This window comes from Grus americana, chromosome 16 (assembly GCF_028858705.1).
Source record: "Grus americana isolate bGruAme1 chromosome 16, bGruAme1.mat, whole genome shotgun sequence".
NCBI lineage: Eukaryota > Metazoa > Chordata > Aves > Gruiformes > Gruidae > Grus > Grus americana.
The window spans coordinates 7,945,742-7,969,748 of NC_072867.1; the positions used below are offsets into that span (position 1 = coordinate 7,945,742).

A 24,007-nucleotide genomic window follows, 5' to 3' on the forward strand; every position below is an offset into this window, starting at 1 on the left:
GGCAGGGCCCGGCCGGGACAGCGGGACACGGAGCGCGGCCCGGGCCCCTAGGCCGCGCGGGCACCATTTCCTGCCTCCGGCCCGCCGTCACCTGACGCCTCTAATGGCGCCGGGCGCCCGCGCGCCCGCAGAGGCGGCACGCCTATCACGTGACCCGCCCGCCGCGCCCCCTCCCCAGCGGCTGCAGTTACCGCAGTCCCCGGCCCCGCCCCTTGTCACGCCCCCCGGCCCCGCCCGGCCCCGCCCCCTCCGCCGCTCCCTCCGCGCGAGCCACCACCCCCTCCTCCCCTCCCCCCGGCCCGGGTGGATGCGCGCGCGCGCGGCCGGCAGCGTCTCCTCACAGCGGCCGCGGCGGTGACGGCGCTGACGGGGCCTCGGAGCCGGCGGCAGCGGCCGGTGCTCCGGAGCGCGGCGGAGCGGGCGACGCCTCTTTTCCTCCCTCCCGCATCCTTCTCCTCGTTCCCCTCCTTCCTTCTTTCCCCGCCTCCGCCCCCCCGCACGCAGTCACCGCGGTTCCCGGCACGGACAACATGGCGGCGGTGTCGGGGGCCGGGGCTGCGGGCGGCTCTGCCAACGCCGGGGGCCCGGAGATGGTTCGGGGCCAAGTGTTCGACGTGGGGCCCCGCTACACCAACCTCTCCTACATCGGCGAGGGGGCCTACGGCATGGTGTGGTGAGTGCCGGCTACCGAGCCGGGCTGAGGCAGCGCCCTTGCCCTGAACAACTCCCTCCTTCCCTCCCCGCCGCCCTGCCCGGCCGCAGCCTCCCCGGGGCCCGGCCCCGGGCTCCGGCCCGCCCTTGCAAGGGGGGGAGACGCCCGTGCCTTGCCCTCGGGGGAGGGGAAGCCGGGGCTCAAGCATCTCTGCCTCGCTCTGCTCAGCTCTTCTTTTTCTTTCGTGTTCCCGAGGTTGTCCCTCCGGCATCACCCTTTCCCTCCCTTGCTGCCGCTAACACCCCCCCCCTCCCCCCGCAAATTCCTCCATCTACGGGTGCAGCTGAACGTCTCGTTTCCTTTCCGTCGTGCTTTTATTTTCTCGAATATTTTTTGACCCTGCCTCTAGAGTTGGTTGCTCTCTTTATTTTCTCCGTCTCTGTAGTGTGATTGCAGACGTTCAAAAAGGGAAAAAGGTCGTAAAATCCTGCTAGCAGCTCCGCGTTTCTCTTTGTGCCTGTGCGAAGGCTCACCTGGCTGCATGTCCCCCAGGTCACAGTTGATAAAAAAAGTGAATCTGTGCATACAAATTGCTGCCCCTGCCTGGCTTTTCGTAGGACGTGCTGTCTGTGCTGCTTAGCCTACCAGATTAGCGTCTAAATTAACGTGTGTACAGGTGAAAGTTCTCTTCAGCCGTTCTAGCTCATGGTTATTTTGTATCATGAAGACTTGTACTAAGTCTCGCTGAAAAGCAATTCTGTGTGTTTGCTTTGGTTAGTATCAGTCATAAAGAGCGAGGTGAATGAACTACAAGATACTGAAAATGTCAACTAACCAGAATGAGAGTGTGAGGTGGGGTTTTTTAGCAATCTAAATAGTTGGGATGATGTTCTGTGATGGTATATCTAGTGACTGGGTTATAAATCTGGCATGCTCAGTGACCTTACTAAGGATTTCTTACTCTATTAGTGTAACAGGTTAAATTATTTCAGAAGTTAAATTGTTGGGGTTTTTTAAGGGATACAGGTGAAAACTTCTTTTGTTATTGTTTTGTCAGCTTTCTTCCAACGCTGCTTCTGTTTCTTCATCCTGTTTCTTGACCAGAGGTTATAAATGTAGGGTTTTTGCATATAATCATTGATTTGTGCTGGCCTGTTAAGATGAAGTCATCCTGTATTTCAGGGTGGAAGCTTTCATCTAGGCCTGGATTTTGTTGGGAGATCAGCCTCTCTTACAAAGTTTTGAGTTGCAGCCTTCACTTTTTTGCTGTGGGAATAACCTTCAAAATGTAAATCAGAAATCCTGTTTACAATGTAAAAATATCCATGTTCTTACTTTAGCGTTAGAAATCACAGCAATATATCCAGTCCAAAACTTGTTAATGTAGGTTATGGTACAAGCTGTATTTTATTATGGTGTACTTTATCATCTGAGCTAGGACAAGTAAACTGGTGCAGATAATCTTGGTATAACTGCACTGGTTTACACTTGCAGTCCGATTTAGGAAGGTACGTGGGAATAGTACTTCCTAGATGTATGCTGTCTATAGTCCAGTTCATGTCAACAGCGTGTTAAAAATGCGTTTAACAGACAACGCGTTAAAGCTAAAATGTTTCACCGCACATCAGAGATTACAAGAAGCGGTACAATGGCAGTTGATGCCCTTTTTTGGCATCACTATGCTAGTGAGCAGATACAGGGGAAACGATGCCACTTTCTGCCCCTCCAAATGGTATGTTATCAAGTTCTATATTGAAACTATTTCCCCTCCAAAACTATATAAGGTTATCTTTTATTTAAAAATTTATTCCAACACATAGTGTCTGCTATGAATCCTATACAAAATTACTAACAAAAAATCCAAATCTCTGGTTCAGTTGAAATGTGCACTTGGCTCCTGTGGTTTTTACTCTAAAATTATTTACGTGATATACTAAATTTGGTGTGTTGTGCTCTTAATTATTGCTCTTCTGCCTCAGGAGTGAAATGACAGGGAACAAAGTCTCGGTTTATATTGTATACTTGATAAGGAAAGTGTTGGATGCACTTGTAGTTAAATGCCATAGCAACTGTAATGTATTGTAGTGTCCAACATACAAGTTACTATGATTAAATAAGATTACTTATCAATTGACAGATGTATAGGTTATGCAGTTTAATACTACATGTCTCTTATCTTGCTTTGATTGCTAATGCAGTAAGGTTCTGCAGAAGCTTCTCCCTTGGGGGGCGGCGTAGAGGGCAAGCTATAAGTGTGCAGATGGAGACGTTTCCTGCAACTGCAAAATCCATTTAAATTTGTACACTTTAATGAAGAAAAGCAAAGCAGGCTATGATGGTTTTGTTTTAGACCCACAGCTAATGTGTATGACTTGGGAGATGCTAGTTATTCACAAGTGCATTGTGCCATAAGGCTTGTTATACAGAAAACAAGTGACTTAACTCTTAAAATCCTTCACTCTTTTCCTTGTTTTTTCCTAATTCTGACATTTCTGGATTATTGGATTTGGGAGTTGAAAACAATAACATTCTTTTAATTATATTAATAAAAGGGCAAATGAAGTATTCTTAGGAGAGTGCTGTTACGGTCAGTCTTCCATTTTGATTTTGCAGCAGAGTGAATAATGTTTGAGAAATATTGATCGCAACATAAAATAACAGCACAGGAAGGAAGATGTTGATTGAATAGACTGTACATGAATGTTCTCTCATCTGGATTTGAAAACCCTTAAAGGCATTTAACTGTTTTTTCTAGTGCAGTCATTTTTAACATAATCAGGTTTTGAGTAACAATAAACTTGAGAGCAGTATATTTACTGCTATGTTGTGCTTGCACTTTCTCAGCTTCATAAGCAGAAAAGGCATGTTATCAGGCAAACCCCCATCTTAATGTTTTCCAGTTAAACTCCACCAGAAATGTTCATCCTTTGATACAGGCTTGCATCTTACTCAGAAATTTTATTGCTAGGGGTGAAGTGGTTAATAAGTGGATATCCATGTCAGTGTCCCTTTCTAACCTATTTTTTATTTTCAGTATTTCTGCATGTGAAATTAGGGGATGACCACAGTGCAAATGAAGTTTTAGCCAAAAATCCTCAGCACTTTCTAGGACTGCAGGACATTCTTTGAGCAATTATTTAGTCATACAGTCATGTTTGTTACTCTGAATTAATTTATCCACATATATGCAAATGTTGTGGGTTTGGGTTTTTTGTTTTTCTTCATCTTCTTTTTTGCTTAGGAGTTGCTTTGAGGGGTTTTGGTGTGAAGTTCTTTGTGACTTTCCCTTTTTTTCAGTGCTAGGGGATTATCAACCTCAGTGTCAGCTGGGACGGACTTTCAGACCAAGTCTGAAAGTTTCAGAACTACCATTCAGACACAAGAAAGCATGAAAGGTTTTTGAGATTGTCTCCTCCTTCCCAAATGTGTAGGGGTTTTTTTTCTTCTTTTTGCAAAAAACCCAAAATCAACCTGTCAACAGGCCATACTTTAAACACACTGAAACAGCAATAAAAATAGGATTGTGTTGAGCTTTAAATTTCCAGTGTGAGTTTTTCTTCATCCAGTTGGCAAGTCATTTGACTTTTTAAACCAAGTCATCTTTTTGGAAAGAAATGGTGAATGGGACAGGGATGTTCTGTTTTATATTGTGTTTCTTGGAAGTCCTTTTTATCATCAGGCTTATGTGAATGTGAAGCATTATCACTGCTGCAAATAACTGCATATAAATAATAAACATGACTACAGTTGGAAGAAAACAATCTTGAAGCTCAAATCTTGCATTTCTTGGCCTGAATTTGACTGTGTTGTTTCAAAGACATCTTTGTGTTACTGGTGTGCTATAGAAGATTGATATCAGAAGCTAAGGTAGTCAATAGATGAACATTAAAGTAATAGTGAAAAGAATATTTTAAACATTTGGCAGTAGTTTTTTCAAAGTTCTGCTCCTTTCTATGTCTCCTGGAACAGCCCTAGTTTTATAGGATGGATCGTTTAAAATGAAATCTGAGGAGTATATGCATGAAGAGGCTCGAAACGGGGGAAAAAAATCAGGAATAAAATGATCTGCAAGGTGTAGATACTTACATTAAAAGATGAAAATAGAAAACGTGATGGGACTGTGTAATATTTTCTTTCAAGACAGTCCAATGTTATGCAAAAAGGTAGGTAGCATTTGCATCCATCTGTGAGGGTCAGATTGGTGATCTGGGGTGGACTGCTTAGTGGCAAGGATCAGAAACAGCTTATAATTTTTTTCCTGTTAACTATTGCATTGATCTGGAGAGAGTACCCTTTAATGACAGAGCAAGTATAGAGGTTCATGCCCCTGTTTATATGTGCTTTTAGGGAGCACAGGTTGGGTATGGGTGTTGGTACCTGGTAATTAACATGTTCTGGTCTGTGTGATAAGGAAAAGAGTACTGTAATACATCCTCCTTAGTGCAAGGATCAGAGTAGAGAATTAGGGAATGTAATTGGTGGCTAGTTATCAGCTGCTTCCTTCTGGGGAGAAGGCTGAGGTAAGCATTTCCCTTCAGTCACTCAAACTTCTAGCGCTTGCTTAACCTGATGTGGAAACACAAAAGCAGCAATTAGAGCTGCTTTTCCTGCTATCCCCTGTGATGTGACAGGTGGTCGGCAAGCTGTGCAGCAGGCATCAGGGGTGGGACAGCAGCTACTTACTCTCTGTACCAGAGCTGTCTTTAAGATTTATAGAAGATGAGAGGTAGCAACTTCTCCTGTCTGCCCAAAGTAGTGGGATGCTGGCTTAAAAATTGAAGAGCACAGCTCAGGGACACTTGCATTTTATAAATAAATACACATTTTCTTAACATAGCATGGTCCAGCCCATGGAAACAGATAGAGATAACTTGTGTTATTTTTTTAAGGTATGATTTACTAAGGAAATAAGGCTTATGTTCACAGTACCTGTATGTGGTTGCATCAGTCCATCTCCTGTACCCCTACATAAGATTCTTGAACGTGTTGCCTGCCTTCTATAAAATTTGACAGATGGTAGAGATCTTAAAGATGGAAAGTTTCTGCAAGTTTCTTAAAAATAGGTATTTTGCTAGAGTGAAGAGATCCTATATGCTGCGTCACTGAGGAAGAGACTGCATCAGGAGGTCACGTATGAGAAATCAGACTCCCCGAAAGAGACATGACAGATGCCCCAGTTTCACGGATGGATTTATTGGTACTCTTGAGACCAGAAATTTGTATTTGTAGGACACCAGGCTCTGTTAGTTCAGTGAGCTCATTGTTTAGGAGTGGAAATCTACAGCTCACAGAAGAGTTAATACCTACCAACTGAGTAGGTGTACAGCTCAACTTGAGTTGAAAACTAATACTTTGCCAACATAGTAATTTTTTAATGCTTTTTATGTTGATGCTTTGTCATAGCTGTGATCTAGAAATGAAGTGATCAATCTGATATTTAATAAAAATATTTTATGGCATCCTGCTGTGGAGTATTTCACAGCATAATGTAGGTTGGAAGGGACTTCCTGAGGTCATGTAGTCTAACCTCCTACTCAAAGCAGGGCTGATGTCAAAATTAGATCAAGTTTCTCAACTTGTCCACTCAGTCTTTCCAAAATCTCCAGGGACGGAGATTCCGCAACGTCTCTGGGCAGCTTCTGGTTCTAGTGTTAAACCAATTGCCCAGTGAAACTTTAGCGCTTAAAACCATGAGAGTTTCCCTTGCCGCAACTTGCAACAGTCACCTCTTGTCCTTTGTACTTTTTACCTCTCAGAAGAGTCCGGATCAGTTTTCTCTGTAAATCTCCCTTTATGTAACTTAAAAGAGCAATTAGATGCTTCCCCCCTGCCTCCTTTTTTTTTCTTCCCCTCCTAGCCTATACAGACCAAATTTCCTCATTTTTTTTCTCTTGTATGTCATGTCCTTCATCCCCCTGTGCATCATAATGGTTTTCTGCTGGACTTGCTCCAGTACTGGGAGAGAGGAAAACTGGACGCAGTATTCCAGATGTGGCCTCACAACAGTAATCACTTTCCTTGACCTGCTGGCTATGCACTTAATAACACAGCCCGGTCCATGGTTAGCCTTCATGGCTGTAAGCAGGTGCTGCAAATGGATGAAGTTAGATGTTGTTCTGGTAATCTAGAAAATAATTTTACTTGCACTTAAAGTGAAGTATTTTAGGAACTTTTCAAATAATGTTTGAAAAAACACAAACAAACCCCACAACATTTTATTAAGTGATTTTGATTGTATTTGATTTTGATTTCCAAATTGCTCAAATGAAGCATATGGAGCCATAAACATATTTTAGAATATAACTTATCTTTTGCTGTGTTGTAAGGTAAATTGATAGTGTATGTGAAATGCAGCAAACTGTAGTTTGTTTCAGGTGATTTATCTGTGTAAAACCTAGATTCTATTAATTGTTAGGTCAGTTATTAAAGAGAATTGTTTCTGAATTAATCTTGAGAGGAGCTTATTTTCTTTTGCTTTATTACAACTTCTGGACATAGAAAGAAGCTATTCTCAAACTCATCTTTTTGCAAGTTACATTAAAAGCCAAATATGCATCACTTCATTATCAGCTTTGACCAGGCAGATTAGTAAGGTCCAAGTAGTAATAAGTCGTTAACTCAGGTGGGGGGTTATTTGATGAGATATTGGAACATACTTTGGCAAGACGAGGTTTGTACTCTGTCAGCATGCAGTAGGTTGGTTTCTGTTTCAGAGAGCATTCCTGTCTCCACCCCTTTCCGCTGGGTTTCGAGAGCTAGGGCAGAGGCAGCCTCACGTCCCCTGCAGAAGGGACTACACCCCCGCTGCCACCCGGACAGGCTTCTGGTGCCCTGGCTGCATGCATGCTGGCGGAAGGGAGGGCTTCCAAAAGGTTGCTGTGTGCTCCCCAGGCCCGGTGGCCTTTCAGTGGTGGATGCAATACTGATTTGTGTGTCTGTGTGTATTTATACGTGGCTTGTAGAAAGGCTTTACTAGAAATAGCGTTCTATTAGATTTGGACAGAATCTCCCATGGCAGTCCAGTTTTTGACAGAGTTGTGCATGTGTTTTTACTATCTATCTTGTTTAGCAGTGCCTAAAATCAGAACAACCTAGGATCTATCAAGGGAAAATCTCTTCTCTTGGAGGTTCTTCTTTTGTGTTTTAAGATAATTTTCATAAAATACTGAAATACTCTGTGGTGATTAGAATGCAAATGAGAGTTGTTGTTACATCGTAGAAAGTAATTCGTCTGTGTTGTGGGTATGTTTTAAGTACCAGCAACTTGCAATTAGCCTTACAGTTTATAATATGCAATTACTTCATTTTGCAGTTTTCCTTAAAATTAGCAGCTGTCACTGCAGTACCTTACTGCTCGCTTATTTGGAGGGAAGGCAGTTTGCTTCACCAAATATTGCTGATGTGTCCTGAGTAAAACTTGAAGTCATTTGAGCACTGCAAATCAATAGTCCCCAAACTATTCTGTCTGGAATTTGCCCAATGTTATTGGGATTTGCATGGTGGAGAGAACCCCAAACGTCATTCAGGCTAACTTTTACATTGGATTTTTCTGAGTGTTTCATAACAGTGAAATATCTTCCTTCTAGCTACAGTAGCCAACATGTCTTAATATTGATACTCTGGCTGAACAAAACACAAACTGTTAATATATTGAGGAGCTAGGGTTTACTGTTGGCATGTCTTTTTAAAATGATGGAAAAAAACATGCCTTGTAAGCTGATACTGAAGGGAGGTAACTTCTGATAGTGGAGAGATGCACACTCGGTGGTAGTGGTTTGAGTTTTGTTTTGCAAGTGGAATAGTGAACAGAGTGGACAGTAGCGATGAGCTTTCTCTAGTGCTTAGATTTTTTTAATTTTGCACTGATGTTTCTACAGGTTTAGGAAAACCTCTGCTTCTAAGTATGCATGAATGATTTTGTTCAGTGATTTATTGCTTTATTTTATGTGGGAGTGAAATACTGTGAACTATCTCTTCTGAAGATTTATATCATGTAGAATCAAATAAGCTAGTTACTGAAAAATATAGTAATTGTCTAGATTTTGTGGGTTTTTTCCTTTTCCTAGAGCTGATTTTAGGAGGAGTATTTGGGATATAAGTCAAATTAGAACCTTGTTAGACAAAAGAGTAAACCCCATTGGGGGATTTTTTTAATACCATTACCACTCACAGCTCTCTGGTAGTGCTCTCCCTTCTCCCTAGAAAAGGGGAGGTATTTCCTACACACATTTATAGTGCCTGCTTTGCTGCTGGGGTGGCGTGGTGGTGGTTTTCCAGGCTCTGGAGTAACACTGGTTACATAACTGACCTGTCGTCGCTGTCTCGGTGGCTTTTTGTTGCCTCTTGAGAAGCCAGGCACAGGAGGAGGAAGTCGGTGCTTCGTCGGCTCGTGTGTCGAGGTTTAACTTTCATGACAGTCGGGCCCAGACACTTAAGCTGTGGTTTCCATAACTGACTTGTGCACGTCTCAGGCTGTGCCGCTTCTAAAGGCGCAACCTTTCCTTCCATGCCTCGGGTCGTGTCGTTCCTTCCTCCGCTCTTGTGCTGGTGCTTACACAGGTGTAGTTAGCTGTGTTGGAAAAGTTACTTCATAAAAAATAAAATAAAATTTAAAGGTGGTTGATGTTACTGATGCAAAACCTTGTGAGTGCTAGTGCTGACACAGGAAAGGAATAGGAATATTCAGGTATTATTGGAAATATTGGCAGCAGAGAACCCGTAAACTTCTAAAATGAGGAGGATGAGTGGGAAGGCAAGATGTAGACAAAATACTAAGATGTAAGAGTTGCCTATTTTCTGAAGACCAACTTCAACTGAAGTGGCATAAAGTAGAGTAGGGATATATGATGATTTGAAGTCACTGCGCTTCACAGCTAAAGGTATGGAAAGAAAAATACATATTAGAAGAGATTGAGAAGTGATCTTTTTTTTTCCAAACAACTAAGGTTGATAAAGTACCATGAAATTAAATGACATCTTTAGCCAAGCAATACAGAACCTTGGGTGAAATAGCTAATATTTGTCTAATACTAATGTTAAGGTGTAGTTCTAGAATTGCTGCTCTTCGTAGTTCTGCTTAATAGGTGCTAACAAAACATAAATCATCTGGTCCGCCACACCCAGGATTATGAATTGACTGAGCTTCTGGCAAAAGTAATTTATTTAGCAGACTCCATTTTGCGCGAATAGCTATGTGTTTTCCAAATACTATGAGTAATCTAAGGAATTAAACTATTAAGTTGTTATTATGTGCATAGTAAATAATTTAAAATTGTAATGCTTTGAAAGGTTCCATTAGATTTTACTTTGCAAATTCCGAAAAATAAAATTGGGCCATTGTAACCTATTAGAATTATTTGAGTAGCTGTATGAAAACAAATCTCCTATAGGAGGTTACAAAAGAGCCTTAAGAATTTGTGGTGTGAACGGCAATAACCTGTAGTAGATCAGAAACTGCCAAAGAGTAAAATCACTTATAAGTAATTATTCACTTTTGTCATGGGAGGAAAGAGGTGGCATAATTGTGCCAGAAACCTTTAATATTAGGATTGATATTGAATGTTATGAGAAAGATGACTGAAAAAGTAGGTGGTAAAGGTGAAGGTTATGCAGTTACATTTTGACCCAGTAAGTCTGAGGTTAACTAAAAGCATGATAGAGCAGTTTGCTTTGATTACTTGGGCACCTTGCTATGGACTTGTGATAAAAATAAAGGACACTGGTTTAGAAATTATATTTCTTTTCTCTCTTGTTAGAAAAGAAAAACAATCAACTTTACAAGAAATAGAAACAAAAATAGTTTGTTTAGGTATCTTCTATAATAAAAACAAAACCATAGCAGTGATCATTTGGTAATGAGCAACAGATAAAAAGGGTTAGGAACATGGATAAACTCATGAGGAGTTTGTAAAGTATGACAGTTGCTTTGCAGAGGGGTCATGATAAAAAGCGTAGAAATGGGGATTCGTATTTTCTTAGTCCCAAAGCAATAATCTATCCACTGATACTAGAATCCTAATAAATGAAAAACTGCTTTGAAAAACCCCAAATGACACCAAAACAAACCTAAGATTTTCAAATAGCATGCAGTTAGGGATTTCAGGTAGGGCCAGATTAGTACTACTGCAAATTGGATCACATCTACTATATAGTTATTTTAATGTTCTCTTGTTGCTCTGTCTTCCTCTGCTGCCACTTTTGTAGCATGAGATACAAAAAAAATGGGGAGAAATTGTCAGTGAGTTTCAGTGTCTGCGGGCAGCCGTATGTCACAGCAGTGCATATTCTTTTTCTTTCCTTGACAAAAACAAGACTTAAGATAAATCTGAGGTCATCTTGTAATTTATGACTTGAGGTAGTTTTCCAACACACTGAACAAATGGTGGAGAATTCAGCAATCAGATAATAAGAGGTCCATCTCTTAAACACTCAAACTTTTGGCAATTCAGTACATAATTCTTGTGTTTAAGCTTACTGTGAAGTATCCCAATTTTGAATTCAAATTTTTTGGCCACCTCTTTAATTATAAGCTATTAGTGCTTATGCATGTTTTCCAAAGACTGAGAAGATAATACATACAGCTGTCTTTTAATAATCAATGGGGAATGTCTGTAGCATAGCAATAGATAAGTCAAGAGTGCTGAATTACAACTTATTTGACTTCTGTCCCTCAGAATAGGATGAAGAAGTACATGGTGCTTGTGTGCTTAAAGTTGTTATAATGTTTTCATAGCTTGAAAAGCAACTAGAGCCTCAAGGCTGCGTTGGGTGGGGTTTTTTGGTTTTGGTTTTTTTTAAAGAATCTAATATTTAGGTAGCTTTCCATTTTCATGGATCTATTAACTTCCCTACATGGTAGGAATTAGTCTGTAAAACTAAGTCTCTAATGGAGAAAAGTAGAAGCATATTAAGATGCCCTTATTTCTATAGCTTATTTCCTGAATTCACAGCTGAGAAGCCTGGGAGATGTTCTGTTATTGAGAAGCTTTTCTAGAGAAAGCTAATAAATAAAAAACTCTGAGCAAGTCATGAGTCGTCTTTTCATAAACTGAGGTCTGTTAAAACAAGGCAAATATATCTTAATATGAATATGCACATATTTGTTTTAAAACCAGGTGCTGATTTTCTAAGTTTGTGCTAATAAAAATGGTCTAATGAATAATATACTTATTTATATTCAAAAATATTATGAATAAATGGAGCAAAGTAACAAATATGTCTAGTAAACATAGGTGTTTACCATTGGGGACAAAAAGTATATTCAGTGGTATAAAAATGACACATTACTGGATGTCCTCAAATCTGAAACTGACTACTTTTATCCTTTTTCCAGTCTGTCTCTTTGGTAAAAGAATAATACACTGTAGCTGTTCCCTGCACCCATACCACCACCTTTCCCCACCCCCAAAAATTGTAGTGAACAGTCTGTTATGGTACTGCAGTTTATTACTATGACATAATACTGCATTATTTTTCTTACAGCAGTATTAAAAATAAGTTTAAGCTATTTGCACTGTAACTTGATAAATATCAGCATGTTGTACTTGATAAATAGCTGTGATTGAGCTAAACGTAGACTGAATGAAAAGATTAAAGATCTTCATAGATCAGCTTGTTTGCTAGGAATTATTTTTGCCTTTCCTCTCCTGGTTGCAAGCAGAATTATTCAATATTTCAGAAAGATTCTTATCCCTGCTCTTGGAATCTTGTTTCCACAGCAACACAAAGCTGCTGATAAAACATCCCTTTTAAACTTCAAATCAGTCTTTTATTTAGAGCTGTAATTAGGATGTTTGCCAGTAGCATTGTGTATTTTTATGTGTATGTATGCATATGCTGAGAGCAACCATAAGGTGAATAATCCTAGAAGTGTTTGAAGAATATCCCATGATGGGGTAAGCCTTCAGGTAGCATGGCAGAGGAGTGTACTGAAGATGGGGGTGCCGACAGAGTAGGCAGTTGTTTTTCAATGGTTATATGAAGAAACAGCCCTCTGTGGGATGCAACTATTGCCAGGAGCTGGCTCCTTTCCTCCCGGCAGCTGCAGCATGCTCTCACTTGTTCCAGTTCTGCTCCGAAATGAAACACATGAAGAATAGAAATGGATGGAAGAACATGCAGCAGCCATTGTGGGTAGAAGGAGCTAAGCTTTGGCACTTGTCCCGATCTGTCTGGTGAAAAGCTTTCCTTCCTTGAGAAGGAATTAATGGGAGAGGGGCTATGTGTCAGAGGTTCATCTTAGTGATTAGTATGCTGTTTTCCTTAGACCGCTCAGATACTGTGGTGCACTTTCTGGTCATTGCATTTGGAAGCAGCCCCATCCTGGACTACTTTTTAAAAAGGAAGTTGGTACCACAGCAGTAGAAGGATAAAACACTGGCTTTAAAAGTTGTGTGGCGCAACTTCTTGGGTTATAAATGTTCATTTATTTAGTACAGCTGTGCAAGATGCTTTACTTAGTCAAAACTTTGTTTTATATTTATAAGATACTTAATATCAGGAATGATAAACTGTACTGCTAGAGCCTGTATTGATTTTCACATGGTGTCTTAAAAGTATCTAAATAATGGGGCTATCACAGATTGTCACAGGATAGTAATCACAGCTTGAAATAGGAATAATTTTGTGTATACTAGAGTTGGGCAATTACAAAATCGATATTTAAATTTATCACATTACAGATAAATAGCACTCACAGCTGAATGGTTGCATCAGCTGGTGAAGCTGCACATCGTTTGGGGTGGAAATAAGTCCCTCCTCCTGAATATTTAAACCGTCAGTAACTAGATTCACCATAATGAGATTAACACACAGAGTGTTAAAGGGAAAGTTCTGTGTGCGGGGATTGATATATATGGTTAACGATTAGAAACTAAAAGTTACAGATTATCACTCTAAAAGTTGTTAGTATGTGACCTGTTATTCCTGCTTTACAGATTTTTATCTTCTCTGGAAAAAAAGTCTAGATAATTGAAGGTTCTTGCCTTTAGAAGGCAGTTAACTGCTTCAGTGAAAATATAAGCAGTTGTTGTGAGATTTAGTAGAAGCTGAAAGTCCAGACAACTAGGTTAGACTGTGCACAGTGGGGCAGCGCTTCCAGAATGCAAATCATCTAAATTTAGGACACGCTGGGTGGTGGATGGGATGTATATGTGGAGCTATTCCTTTTTGGACTGTAGGGGGAGCACAGGTGGTTATTAGTTGTAAAATTAGATCTCTAATTCTAGCTACGGCTAAGCAAGATGAATCCTGTGTTAAGTGACAGGTAAGCTGTTATATTAACTGCAGTGAGTTAATGCATCAAGGGTTTGGATTTGCACTTTTTATAGTCGCTTAATTTGCGAACACTGCAAATGGACACTGTGTGAGCAGCATGTTTCTTCAGCAGAGTTTTGGAGAGTAGTAGGTAAATGTGGTGTTGATGGCAGGTAGCAGTTGAATGGAGATTGTGAGGAACAGGGAAAGCTTTGAGAAACGGTTCTGTCTGACCTACAAAGGACCCAATTTTGTTAGTTTATGGTGTTTCCTAGGTAGTGAAATAGATATTACTAAATGAAATAGATATGCTATATTGCTATATATAATAGATACATGCTATATATATATTGTACTATATATATAGATATGCTATATGGATTCATAGTCCAAATAGGTGTCTGATTGTAGTGTATGTGTGTGAGAGAACACATGACTTCAGTTCTACTGAAGTTCAGTCTAATATGTAGCTTTTACAGTTTTCTATAGCATGTGTCAAATTGAAAAAGTACTGGTTTTTAAAGGGTCACAGTTCACTCAACTGTATTTGCTTTGAGGGCTGCGAATGGAGTTAACTTTATAATACCAATTCTCTGTGTATCTGTATTGAGCATGATATTTAAAATATTATGAAAGTGTACCTAACTACTTGTATGATTAGCTGCTTGCTCATAGGCATCGAGATAATCTTTCATACGTTTAATCAAGTTACAGAAAAGCTCGTATTTCAGAAAGTGTGACAACAGAAATAAATTGAGTGTCCCTTTTAATGTTTCAACTAGGTAGTATTTTGGTTTTGCTCTCCTTAGCTGAGGCTTTGCAGTGGTAACAGCAATGCATGCTTAGCTACATTAGTGTGGTGAGATCTTCTGATATGAGCAGAAAAATGACTTTATGCAAAATATACACTGGAGAGGAAATTGATTGCATCTTTATTGCAAATGCAAATAGTCAGCTTTTTTCCACACTGAATCATCTGTTTTATAGTTGAACCATCTGAAAGCGAAATTATCCATCCTTTTTAAATAACAGCATAAACCTCTTGCTAAGAAAATGCTTCAAGAACTGTAAGTGAAACAGCTAGAAGAGAGGAAATCTTGGTATATTTAGTTGATGGATTCAAGTTCATTGAATCTGTACAAGGAAAGATGCCTATTTTTCATCAATAACTAACTTTTGCTTGAGAAACAATAACTTAGAGATTTATCAAATATTGTAAGAGATTAGGAGCTTTTATTTAAGCAGCATCGATTGGTAAATACTGGCATTTTGCCTTTTTCTGGTCTGCATAGCTGCTGCTGTCCAGTACTTTGAAAGGAAGTAGGATTCTGCATTGTGGGAGAAAAAATATGCTTAAGTTGATACAAAGAAGGAGAGAGGAGGTTTGTTTATAATAATAAAATGGTCCATAGGATTCTTTAATTTCTTTCCCAAATAAAGGTTGTTCATGCTTTGAAATAATTTCTAGTTTTGTTTTCTGCTTGTGACTTACCTTACTGGTATATTGTAAACACCGCAGGTGATTAACTGATTAACTAAGAAAATTACTGTAGACAAAATGCTCTTGAAGGCTATACCAAGTTCCACTTATTGGACTTTGTTATTATCTATTTTGGGACAATGAACTGTTAATATGTTATCTATACATATGTAATAGCAACAGTTGTAATGAATACTTGCTTAGCATTTGGAATTTCAAAGCACCCTGCGGAGCATTTGAGTTCGGGGTTTCTACAGGCAAATAAATTGTGCAGTCTGTCTGTGGTTACAGACCGGAGTTACGGATGCAGACAGGTCAAAGCGATTCTATGGAAAAATCATGCAAAAAGGATGTCACTACATATGCAGGAGCTGTATGAAGATCTTACTGGCAGCACAATTTCTATGTCATTTTTAATAATGAAAGTGAGAAATGTTAAACACTTTTGCATATGCTGGTAATAGTACTGTCTCAAAAACACCTTGTTGCACCATAAATCTACCTAGTGGCAGAAGAACCTTGATGTGGCTAGGCATTTGATATTCCTTTTAGGTCTCCTTTTCTAATTGGATTTTCACATTTCATTCCGCTTTACCTGATCACCAGATACCTGGACATCTCAGCAGAGTAAGGCCAATTCAGAGAGTTTCAAAGAATATTCTGGGACTTGATTACAGAAAATTTGTAGAAAGTAAAGCCTGTTTGGCTAGTATGTTTATATTTTTATATGAAATACTTGAGGCTAACAGAAATGTTTAAGTGTAGGCTTGATTATTTTTTCATTTCCAAACAATGCAGTAGTGAACAAAAAGAAATTTGAAAGGAACAAGAATTGTATATACACATTTAAATTCTAATTAATTAAATTACCATGTACTTTTAATAAAAGAAATTATTATAATTAGATGCTTTGTCATTCATATAAGACCATAGAAAACATCCTAAAATTTGTAAGGATTCATAACTTTTTTACTAAATAATAACCTGAGTCTAAACTTTAGAAAATTACGTATGTTTTACTGAGCCTTTTTACTAGGCTCAGGCTGTGATATTCTTTATAAATGTGTAGGCATTTTGAACAGAAATACTGAGACTGCTTTATTGGTATAGCTAGGAATGCTGTTCTGAACTGCTGAAATCACGGTACTGTAAACGTAGCAGCCAGTGTGTTCGTTGATCTGGGTCACAATCACTGTATTACCTTATTGTGCTGCCGCTTGCTTTGCTTTATGTGTGTCATCTGCTAACATTCTTTCTCTTCCTGAACTCTGTTATCTTTGGAATTGAACTCAGGAAGATGTTCTCAAAAATTCTCCATCCCTTTTCTTCTTCCATGTCTGTTTTTCTTGGAGGTGCCGACAATGTAGCTCGATAGAGGAGTAAAAGGTTGTGGCAATTGGAATTACTTGCAGGAGTTAGACATAGGATATGGAATTCTGCTGCCTGAAAGACAATTTCTGAATGCTTTTCTGCACCCCAAAGTGAATGGGTTGACTCAAGATGAACTTTTTCTCTCAAAGTTCTTCTTGATTACAGCATATAGAAAAAGACTCAAACTTGTTTGTTGCACAGGCTGATAAAGAAGATAAATGCTTTTTTCTTTGTTCCTTTTCTACCTGAAAATCAGCAGACTCCAAGTCAGTTGGGAAAGCTAATGACTTGTAGATACCCAAATAGGCTAAAAAAATAAGTGCCACTGTCACCTCTCCTCATGTGATAAAAATAAATGTAAAACAAATGCGCCACCCCTATATTCAGTTGAATTTGCATTCTTGCTTTCTGAATTGAATGAATTTCATATCCCTTGTAATTAATGTTATCGTTTCTCTTATAGTTCTGCCTATGATAACGTCAACAAAGTTCGAGTTGCTATAAAGAAAATCAGTCCTTTTGAGCATCAGACGTACTGCCAGAGAACTCTGAGAGAGATTAAGATCCTACTGCGCTTCAGGCATGAGAATATTATTGGAATAAATGATATTATCAGAGCTCCAACTATTGAACAAATGAAAGATGTGTATCCTTTCAAAGTTTTAAGTTATTCTGCGTAGTTAGTGATGGTTGTTGTCTTCTGTTTTATTTTGTCCTTTTCATCCTCTTCCTTACTAAATTTTAATAAAAGTTGCTTTCTATTATTGTAAATTGAAAGGGAAGTTTATAGCATTTGATGGGTTTATAGATACATTGATAAATTTGATATGTAGGTGAATGCTAGTTTTGTTTCTTCTTTTTCAGGAAAAGAAAAAAATGTTTATTCTTATCTTCCAAGGCAAAGAACTCAACATTGTAGAGATGATTCAGTTTAGTCACTTCATCCTAAAACTATATTTGCTTTTGAGAGCTGCTGTTAGAACTGATTGCTTTGAGGAGAAAATAAAATGGCCACTCTGCTATAATTGTCTAAAATTTTCTTAATAGAAGGGATACATCGGGGGGGGTGGGGGGGGTGTTAAAATAAAACAAAACACGACCCCCAGTTTTGCAGTTCTTCCTGCATATGTGAAAATTGGAAGCTGCACATGAGCAAGTAAACATGCTTGCTTGATTAATATATGCAAATCTGGCCTTTTTGTTATACTAATTGTTCTTTCATGGGAAACTTGGCTTTGTGTAGGTATAACTTCATGTGGATATCTAACGTATGTAGTAGTCTTAGCTGGGAGACTCTACTTGAGATACAAGGCCTAGCTTAGAGTCTAATTTCCCCAAGTTTGTGTGCATTGGTTCCTATTGGTTTTGCAGGTCTTTGCAGATGTCTGCCTAATAAAACATATAAGTGCATGCATGCAGAAATTGAATTGAATCTAGGTCAAATGTTTTCATAAATTATCAATATATTATTTGAGGTCAGTCAGTCTTATGTGGGGTTCTGAGGTTGCGTTTCTGTGGCCATTTTGACTAACGTAAGTGCATGCTGCCTGTAAGAAGATGTCCTAGTTGTGTGATCCAGTCTGAATACCCAGAGGAGAGGATGGGAACACCCAATTGGAATGGCAATAGTAGTGTGTTTTCATGAAATCCTGTTTCAGTGAAAAGTGAACATGGAACTGCACCCCAAGGGTTTTGCAGCCAAATTGAATTAAGGGAGAATAAAATTTTACTTAAATAATTTCTGCTAAAGCAGGAAAAAGTCCCTTTTCTTATGTTCATTCCAATCATTAAAAAAAAAAAAAGTAATCTGAGTGAAAATATTAGGATTTAATTTTGTTAAGCAAAGGACTGTTGCTTTCAATGTAACATAATAAATATGTAGTAAAAGAAGAACAACAGCTGAATTTTTGAAGTGGAGAGGTGGCAAAGACGACTGATCAGAAATGATCAGATCTACCTTCATGCTTTTATGCAACTGGAAGCAAGTAGCTCAGAAGCTTATTACTCATTAAATTAAAAACCAGTCTTTTTTTCTTGGCAAGCAAGATAGGAATCTGATCATACTAAGATTCCAATAAAAATCAGTCTCTAATATAAAGAAATATAGAGGTTTATGATGATTAATTTGAGAGGACCACATGCTGATATCTCTCAATTCTGTAAAGGTCTGCATCATGTTACATGAATGATTTAATTCAAAACTTGTAAAACAAGAAGCAACTACACAGTTTGATAATTGTCATGAAACAAATAAGAGAAAAATTGTTACAGAAGTTTCACCTGGGACTGTATGTTGATATATAACATGACACCATGTTTGTTTTGCTGCCTTACATCTGATGCCTGACAGATACATTGTGCAAGATCTTATGGAGACAGACCTTTACAAGCTCTTAAAGACTCAACACCTCAGCAACGACCACATTTGTTATTTCCTTTACCAGATTCTGAGAGGGTTAAAATATATCCATTCAGCAAATGTGCTTCATCGTGACCTCAAACCTTCGAATTTGCTGCTTAACACCACTTGCGATCTCAAGGTTAGTTGAAATTTCTTGGAAATTTTGCTCCCATGGTCTTCATAAACTACCTACTATAACCATGAATGTGGTTTTGTTACTGGGGATTAATGTGATTTTTACCCTGGAAAGACTGCCAAAATGTTACTGGTTTTGATAAAATAATTATTAAGATTTGAGTGACTAAGAATTCACTGTTATGGTATTTTAATGGGTGCATCATTGTTTCTATCTGGAGGCTGACTTTGAAACAGCCTGTTTGAAAGCTAGGTGAAAATACTTGTCTGAAGCAGAACTGTGTTTACCTAGAAAGTAAACTCAAAAGTCTGTATATTTCATGTCTTGGTTTCTCTGTGTTTAAACTGTTAATTGTTCAGTGTTGGAAGAGAACTTCATATTAGTGGGCATGTGAAATTCAGTGCTGATTAAATGCACAGCAATTACTTGGAGAGAGAACATTCCTAACTTACATTTCCAGTGATGGGCTCTGCTCTAGTTAATACTACAGAAGGATGATCTTAGAGCTGTTATGATTCTTGGAAAATGTCAGCTCAATGCTTGGTGGCATTCAGTAAAGCAAACCAAGTGTGAAGAATTAGAACAGAAATAGAGAATAAAACCGAAAACATGCCATTCTATAATTTTCAGTTGTTTTTGAGTCTTCAGTTCTGTGTGATCATAGTGATCACACTTCTCCCTGTGATATCCTTTTAAAATGATTTCAAAGTACTTGTCTCCGTATCAGGAAGAACTATTTAGCCCAGGTCTCCTCTGCTGAAAGATACTGCTTGAGGAAAAGAAAGAATACAATAGAATTTGATAAAATTGTTAGTGGCATAGGGAGGGAGCATAGAGAACAGTTGTTCACTGTCTTTACCTATTAAAAAGGCAAGGGCGGAATGAAAGGAGCAGGTGGCATGCTCAGAGTGAAAGGACATAGTAGTTAACTTGCAGCATTCTTAAGCTGTGGAATTTGGTACCAAAGAGCACTGAACATGTTACAGGTAATGTGACTTAAAAAAACCCACCAAGCAAGTTAGAAGAAAAAGCTAGCTTACAGTCCCATGGTGGCAAATCCATGGAAGATGAGAGACTAATAGAGAAACACTGGAGTGTGTTCCCTTTTACACTTTACGTTATGTATTTGCTGTTGGCCACTGATGGAGCAAGATTATGGAGTTTACATTACTTTGATCTGATATGGTACAACTGTCTTTGTTGCATACAGTGTTGCACCTAATTACACTTTTTTTATAGTAGCTTTAGCTTTCTCATTAAAAAACCCAAACAAACAAAACAAAAATACCCTCTTCAAAATGTAAACCAGTTGCTGGCAGTACCAGTTTGTCACAATTCCAAGAAAAGTCCTTGCTGTTTGCATGCTGGTCCATTCTCAATACTTTGTCTCCATGATCGGTTTGCTTTACATTCCCACTGCTACTTGTCAGCTTTGCCTAATGCACGGTGCTGCTGGACTGGTCACCTCTGACTCTTGCTATGGGATTTCAGCAGCTGTTGTTACATCAGATCCCTTCAAGGCATTAACCCCTTCATGAAAGAAATGGAGTAAAGTCTATGTCTAAGTCTATGTCTGTGTGATAGAAGCAGAACAGTTTGAGTGTAGCTCTGTTATGTGCAATTAAAGGCAATAAAATAATAAAAGGCAATGTTTTAACACAAGTAAGATGGTCATGAAAAAGAAGGTAAGTACCTGTATGGCAAAATAATACAATATGACCTTAGTGAGTACTGTTCCAGTTTCTTTATAAGATTTTATAAACAGCATGCCACTGCAGTATGTGCTTCCTAGTGCAGAATATGGTAGTCTATATGACAGAGCATATGCTTTTTCATAACCTAAAGGGAACTCTGCTGTTGTATTACTACTGCATCTAAAGTTTAAACAACAGAATTGGAGAGAAAACTAGTACGTTAGGCCTTGTCTAATGAATGCTGAACTTGTACTAACATGTTTCTTTTAGGGCTGTTCTGCAAGTCTGTCTCAGCCATGTACATGTGTGTGCTTACAAGGTTGATTATTGTACATAAACTCAAAATACAGCATACTGTGAAAATGAACAACTTAAAATCACACTTTCGGAAGAAAGTTTGTTCATCTTCAACGGTAATGCTGTTAGCTTCTTTCTTTAATGGTGGTGTGAGAGTGTGCTGTTGATCTCTTCTGGAGCTCAGAGTCCTACAGGTTGTAACCAGAGCTCCTTCTTTCTTCTCCCTTAAACATGATCTTGAGTTCTGGATCATAGATTCCAGTTCCAGGAAAGAAAAGTATGAGTCTCTATTGACACAATTTTTCTGTGAACCTTGTAGCTTGTCCTAAGCAGCTGAAAGGCTCAGGGCAGAAGTGCAGAACCTAACACTGTTTCTGTTTCCTTAGGCTATGCTACAGACTTAATGAGACCTTAAATATGACTTACCACATAGCGAATGAAAGTTTATGAAAGTACATCATTTGACTTAACTACTGTCTCTTGTTAAATATTTTCAGTGAAAGATTGGATGTGAGAGTCCATGAAAACTACTGCCTTGGAATCTCTCTCCACTGAGAGTCCTGGGTAATAAAGATACTGGTCTTCTCTTTTGCAGCCTGGCATTTTTCCCATGAATGAGATTAATGTATATGGGCATGCTACAGGCTGGAATATACTCTAAAATAGTATCTAACATCTTTAGAAATATTTTCATGTGCTTTCATGATTATCTGCATCCAACAATTTGACCTGTTTAGAAGTTTTGTAAATGAAATAATTTACATAAAAACTATCATGACCATATAATTTTCCTAGGCCAGTGGCATTAATATTTCAGAAAATGACATCAAAGTTATTTTCAACAAATTCTCAACTAGTATGTTGCAGTGTCTTCAGTGTACCAGTTTACTGTAGCTGAGAATCTACTTCTTTGACTTGGTTTAAACATTAACACACTATATCAATGTTATTTATAAGTTGTGCTTTTCTATTCACATAGTGACTACTCCCAAGTTTTAAACATCCAAGAATTGTTAGATACTTCAATAACCTTGAAAGGAAGGCGACGAGAGAGGAGGTTTTAAGGAAAACTGCAAGTTATTGTTTGTCTCAGGATTTTACCAATTACTCTAGCGACACAACTGTTTCAACTACCATCTTGTCATTAACAACTCAATGGCAGCCTCTCCTTTTCCTTTTATACGAATATATACATAGACACGTGCAGACTAATCAATGATGCAACTTCAGATATTTCAGTGTATTACTAGCACCGTTGGGTGTCATTTCATTTGCTTAGTAGATGGTTGTATGTACATGATCCTCATAAATCTTCCCATTTGCTTGTGGCTTCATCCAATTTTAAGCCATCTGTCGTTGTTTTAAAAAAAAAAAAAGCATACCTGATACCGATTGCAAGAACATTGTTTTCAAGAACTGGATGCTGGCACTTTGTTTAGTGGGTAAGTTATTCCTTCTCTCTTAGCAGCATCTGTTAGTGTCTCTCCAAGGCATGAAGCACTGACAGACACACCTGGGTCTTTCACTATGCAGTTTTTTATTTCTGCTATGATTTAGTCAAAATGCCAAGAAAACTTTACCTGTCATTATGTTGTGCTCTCAATTTTTTTTCTTCTTTTGTTTTAGTTCTGATTGAGAAGCCCACCTTCTTCTGGTGCTTTGACTTTTACCAATTATTTTTTGAACAGGCATAATGGACTCAGATTTCTCCCCCACCCCCAATAGGATAGCTGCTTTGTTACATGCATTCTGTGGCCACAGGGCAAGAACTGTCTGCCCTCACTAGGGTACAGTCAGTCTCTTTGCTTGATCCATGGCACTCTGGACTCCAGGCAGAATGCTGGCCTCTCCAGCTCCTCCTTTATTCTGCCCTGCTAATGCTTCTGGTCAGCTCTGCAGCTAACAGCCAAACGCCTCTTTCTTGCAGCTTCAACCTTGATGCCTTTCTCACTAATGGTGTTTCTTCTTTTCTGCTTAACCTGTTTCTGCTCTAGTCAGCAGGGGCTTTTTGTCATTTTAATGAGTTCTCTCTGTCACTAATCTTCCTTTCCATCCCATGTGCATTTTTCTACTTGAGAGATTCACAGACACCTTCTTTAATTCAGTTTTCTCGTAACTGTGGACCAGAGAGTGTCTGTCTTTTGTCTTAATAAGAAATCACAGCACTTTGTGTGTGCGTAATACTATAATTCTGTACGAGTCTCCTTGCCTGTAGTCTTATCTGGCTCTTTTCTGAGACAGAAGGAAGAGGTTGCAACAGTTTTGTCTGCCTGCATAATTATTTTCTGAAGTCCATAAAGCTGTCCTCTACAGTTTCTTTGCCTCTGTCTTTACAGGAGACTCTTCTGATTATTTGTACTGATTCTCTTTATGTAAGCTGCTAATTGCACACAAGGCAGCTGCTCTGTTTCTGTAGCCTGGGAAAACCTTGACATGCTTGAAAGGGTTATTTTTGGTTTTGTTTTCTAAGGATTCAAGGGTTTGGTGTTTTGTTTTTGCTTTGATGGTTTGGGTTTTTTTATACGTAGCTCAAGTCAGAGGAGTCATCCCATGCAGTCTGGATTTTGAATGTTATGATTACCTCTTCTTCAGTCCCTCTGTTTAACAGTCAGCTGCTAAATCTTGTCTTTCAGCTGTAACTTTTAGTCAGCTGAATCACTTCTTCCTTAACTTGACCTATCAATTGTTTCACAGGCTGTCCCTCCAGGAAAAGAAAAGGAGT

The 24,007-nt window shown here is 38.9% G+C and overlaps 1 protein-coding gene across 1 annotated transcript in view; it reads left to right on the forward strand.

The window, feature by feature from the left end:
* The first annotated feature begins 247 nt into the window (after positions 1 to 247).
* The window catches only part of MAPK1 (mitogen-activated protein kinase 1), a 36,408-nt gene continuing 12,648 nt past the window's right edge, over positions 248 to 24,007 (forward strand). The window contains exons 1-3 of the mRNA XM_054844972.1: positions 248 to 673; positions 17,221 to 17,403; positions 19,108 to 19,297. Of these exons, the coding sequence (XP_054700947.1) occupies positions 531 to 673; positions 17,221 to 17,403; positions 19,108 to 19,297 (516 nt within the window). The 5' untranslated portion in view covers positions 248 to 530. The remainder of the gene's footprint in view (positions 674 to 17,220; positions 17,404 to 19,107; positions 19,298 to 24,007) is intronic.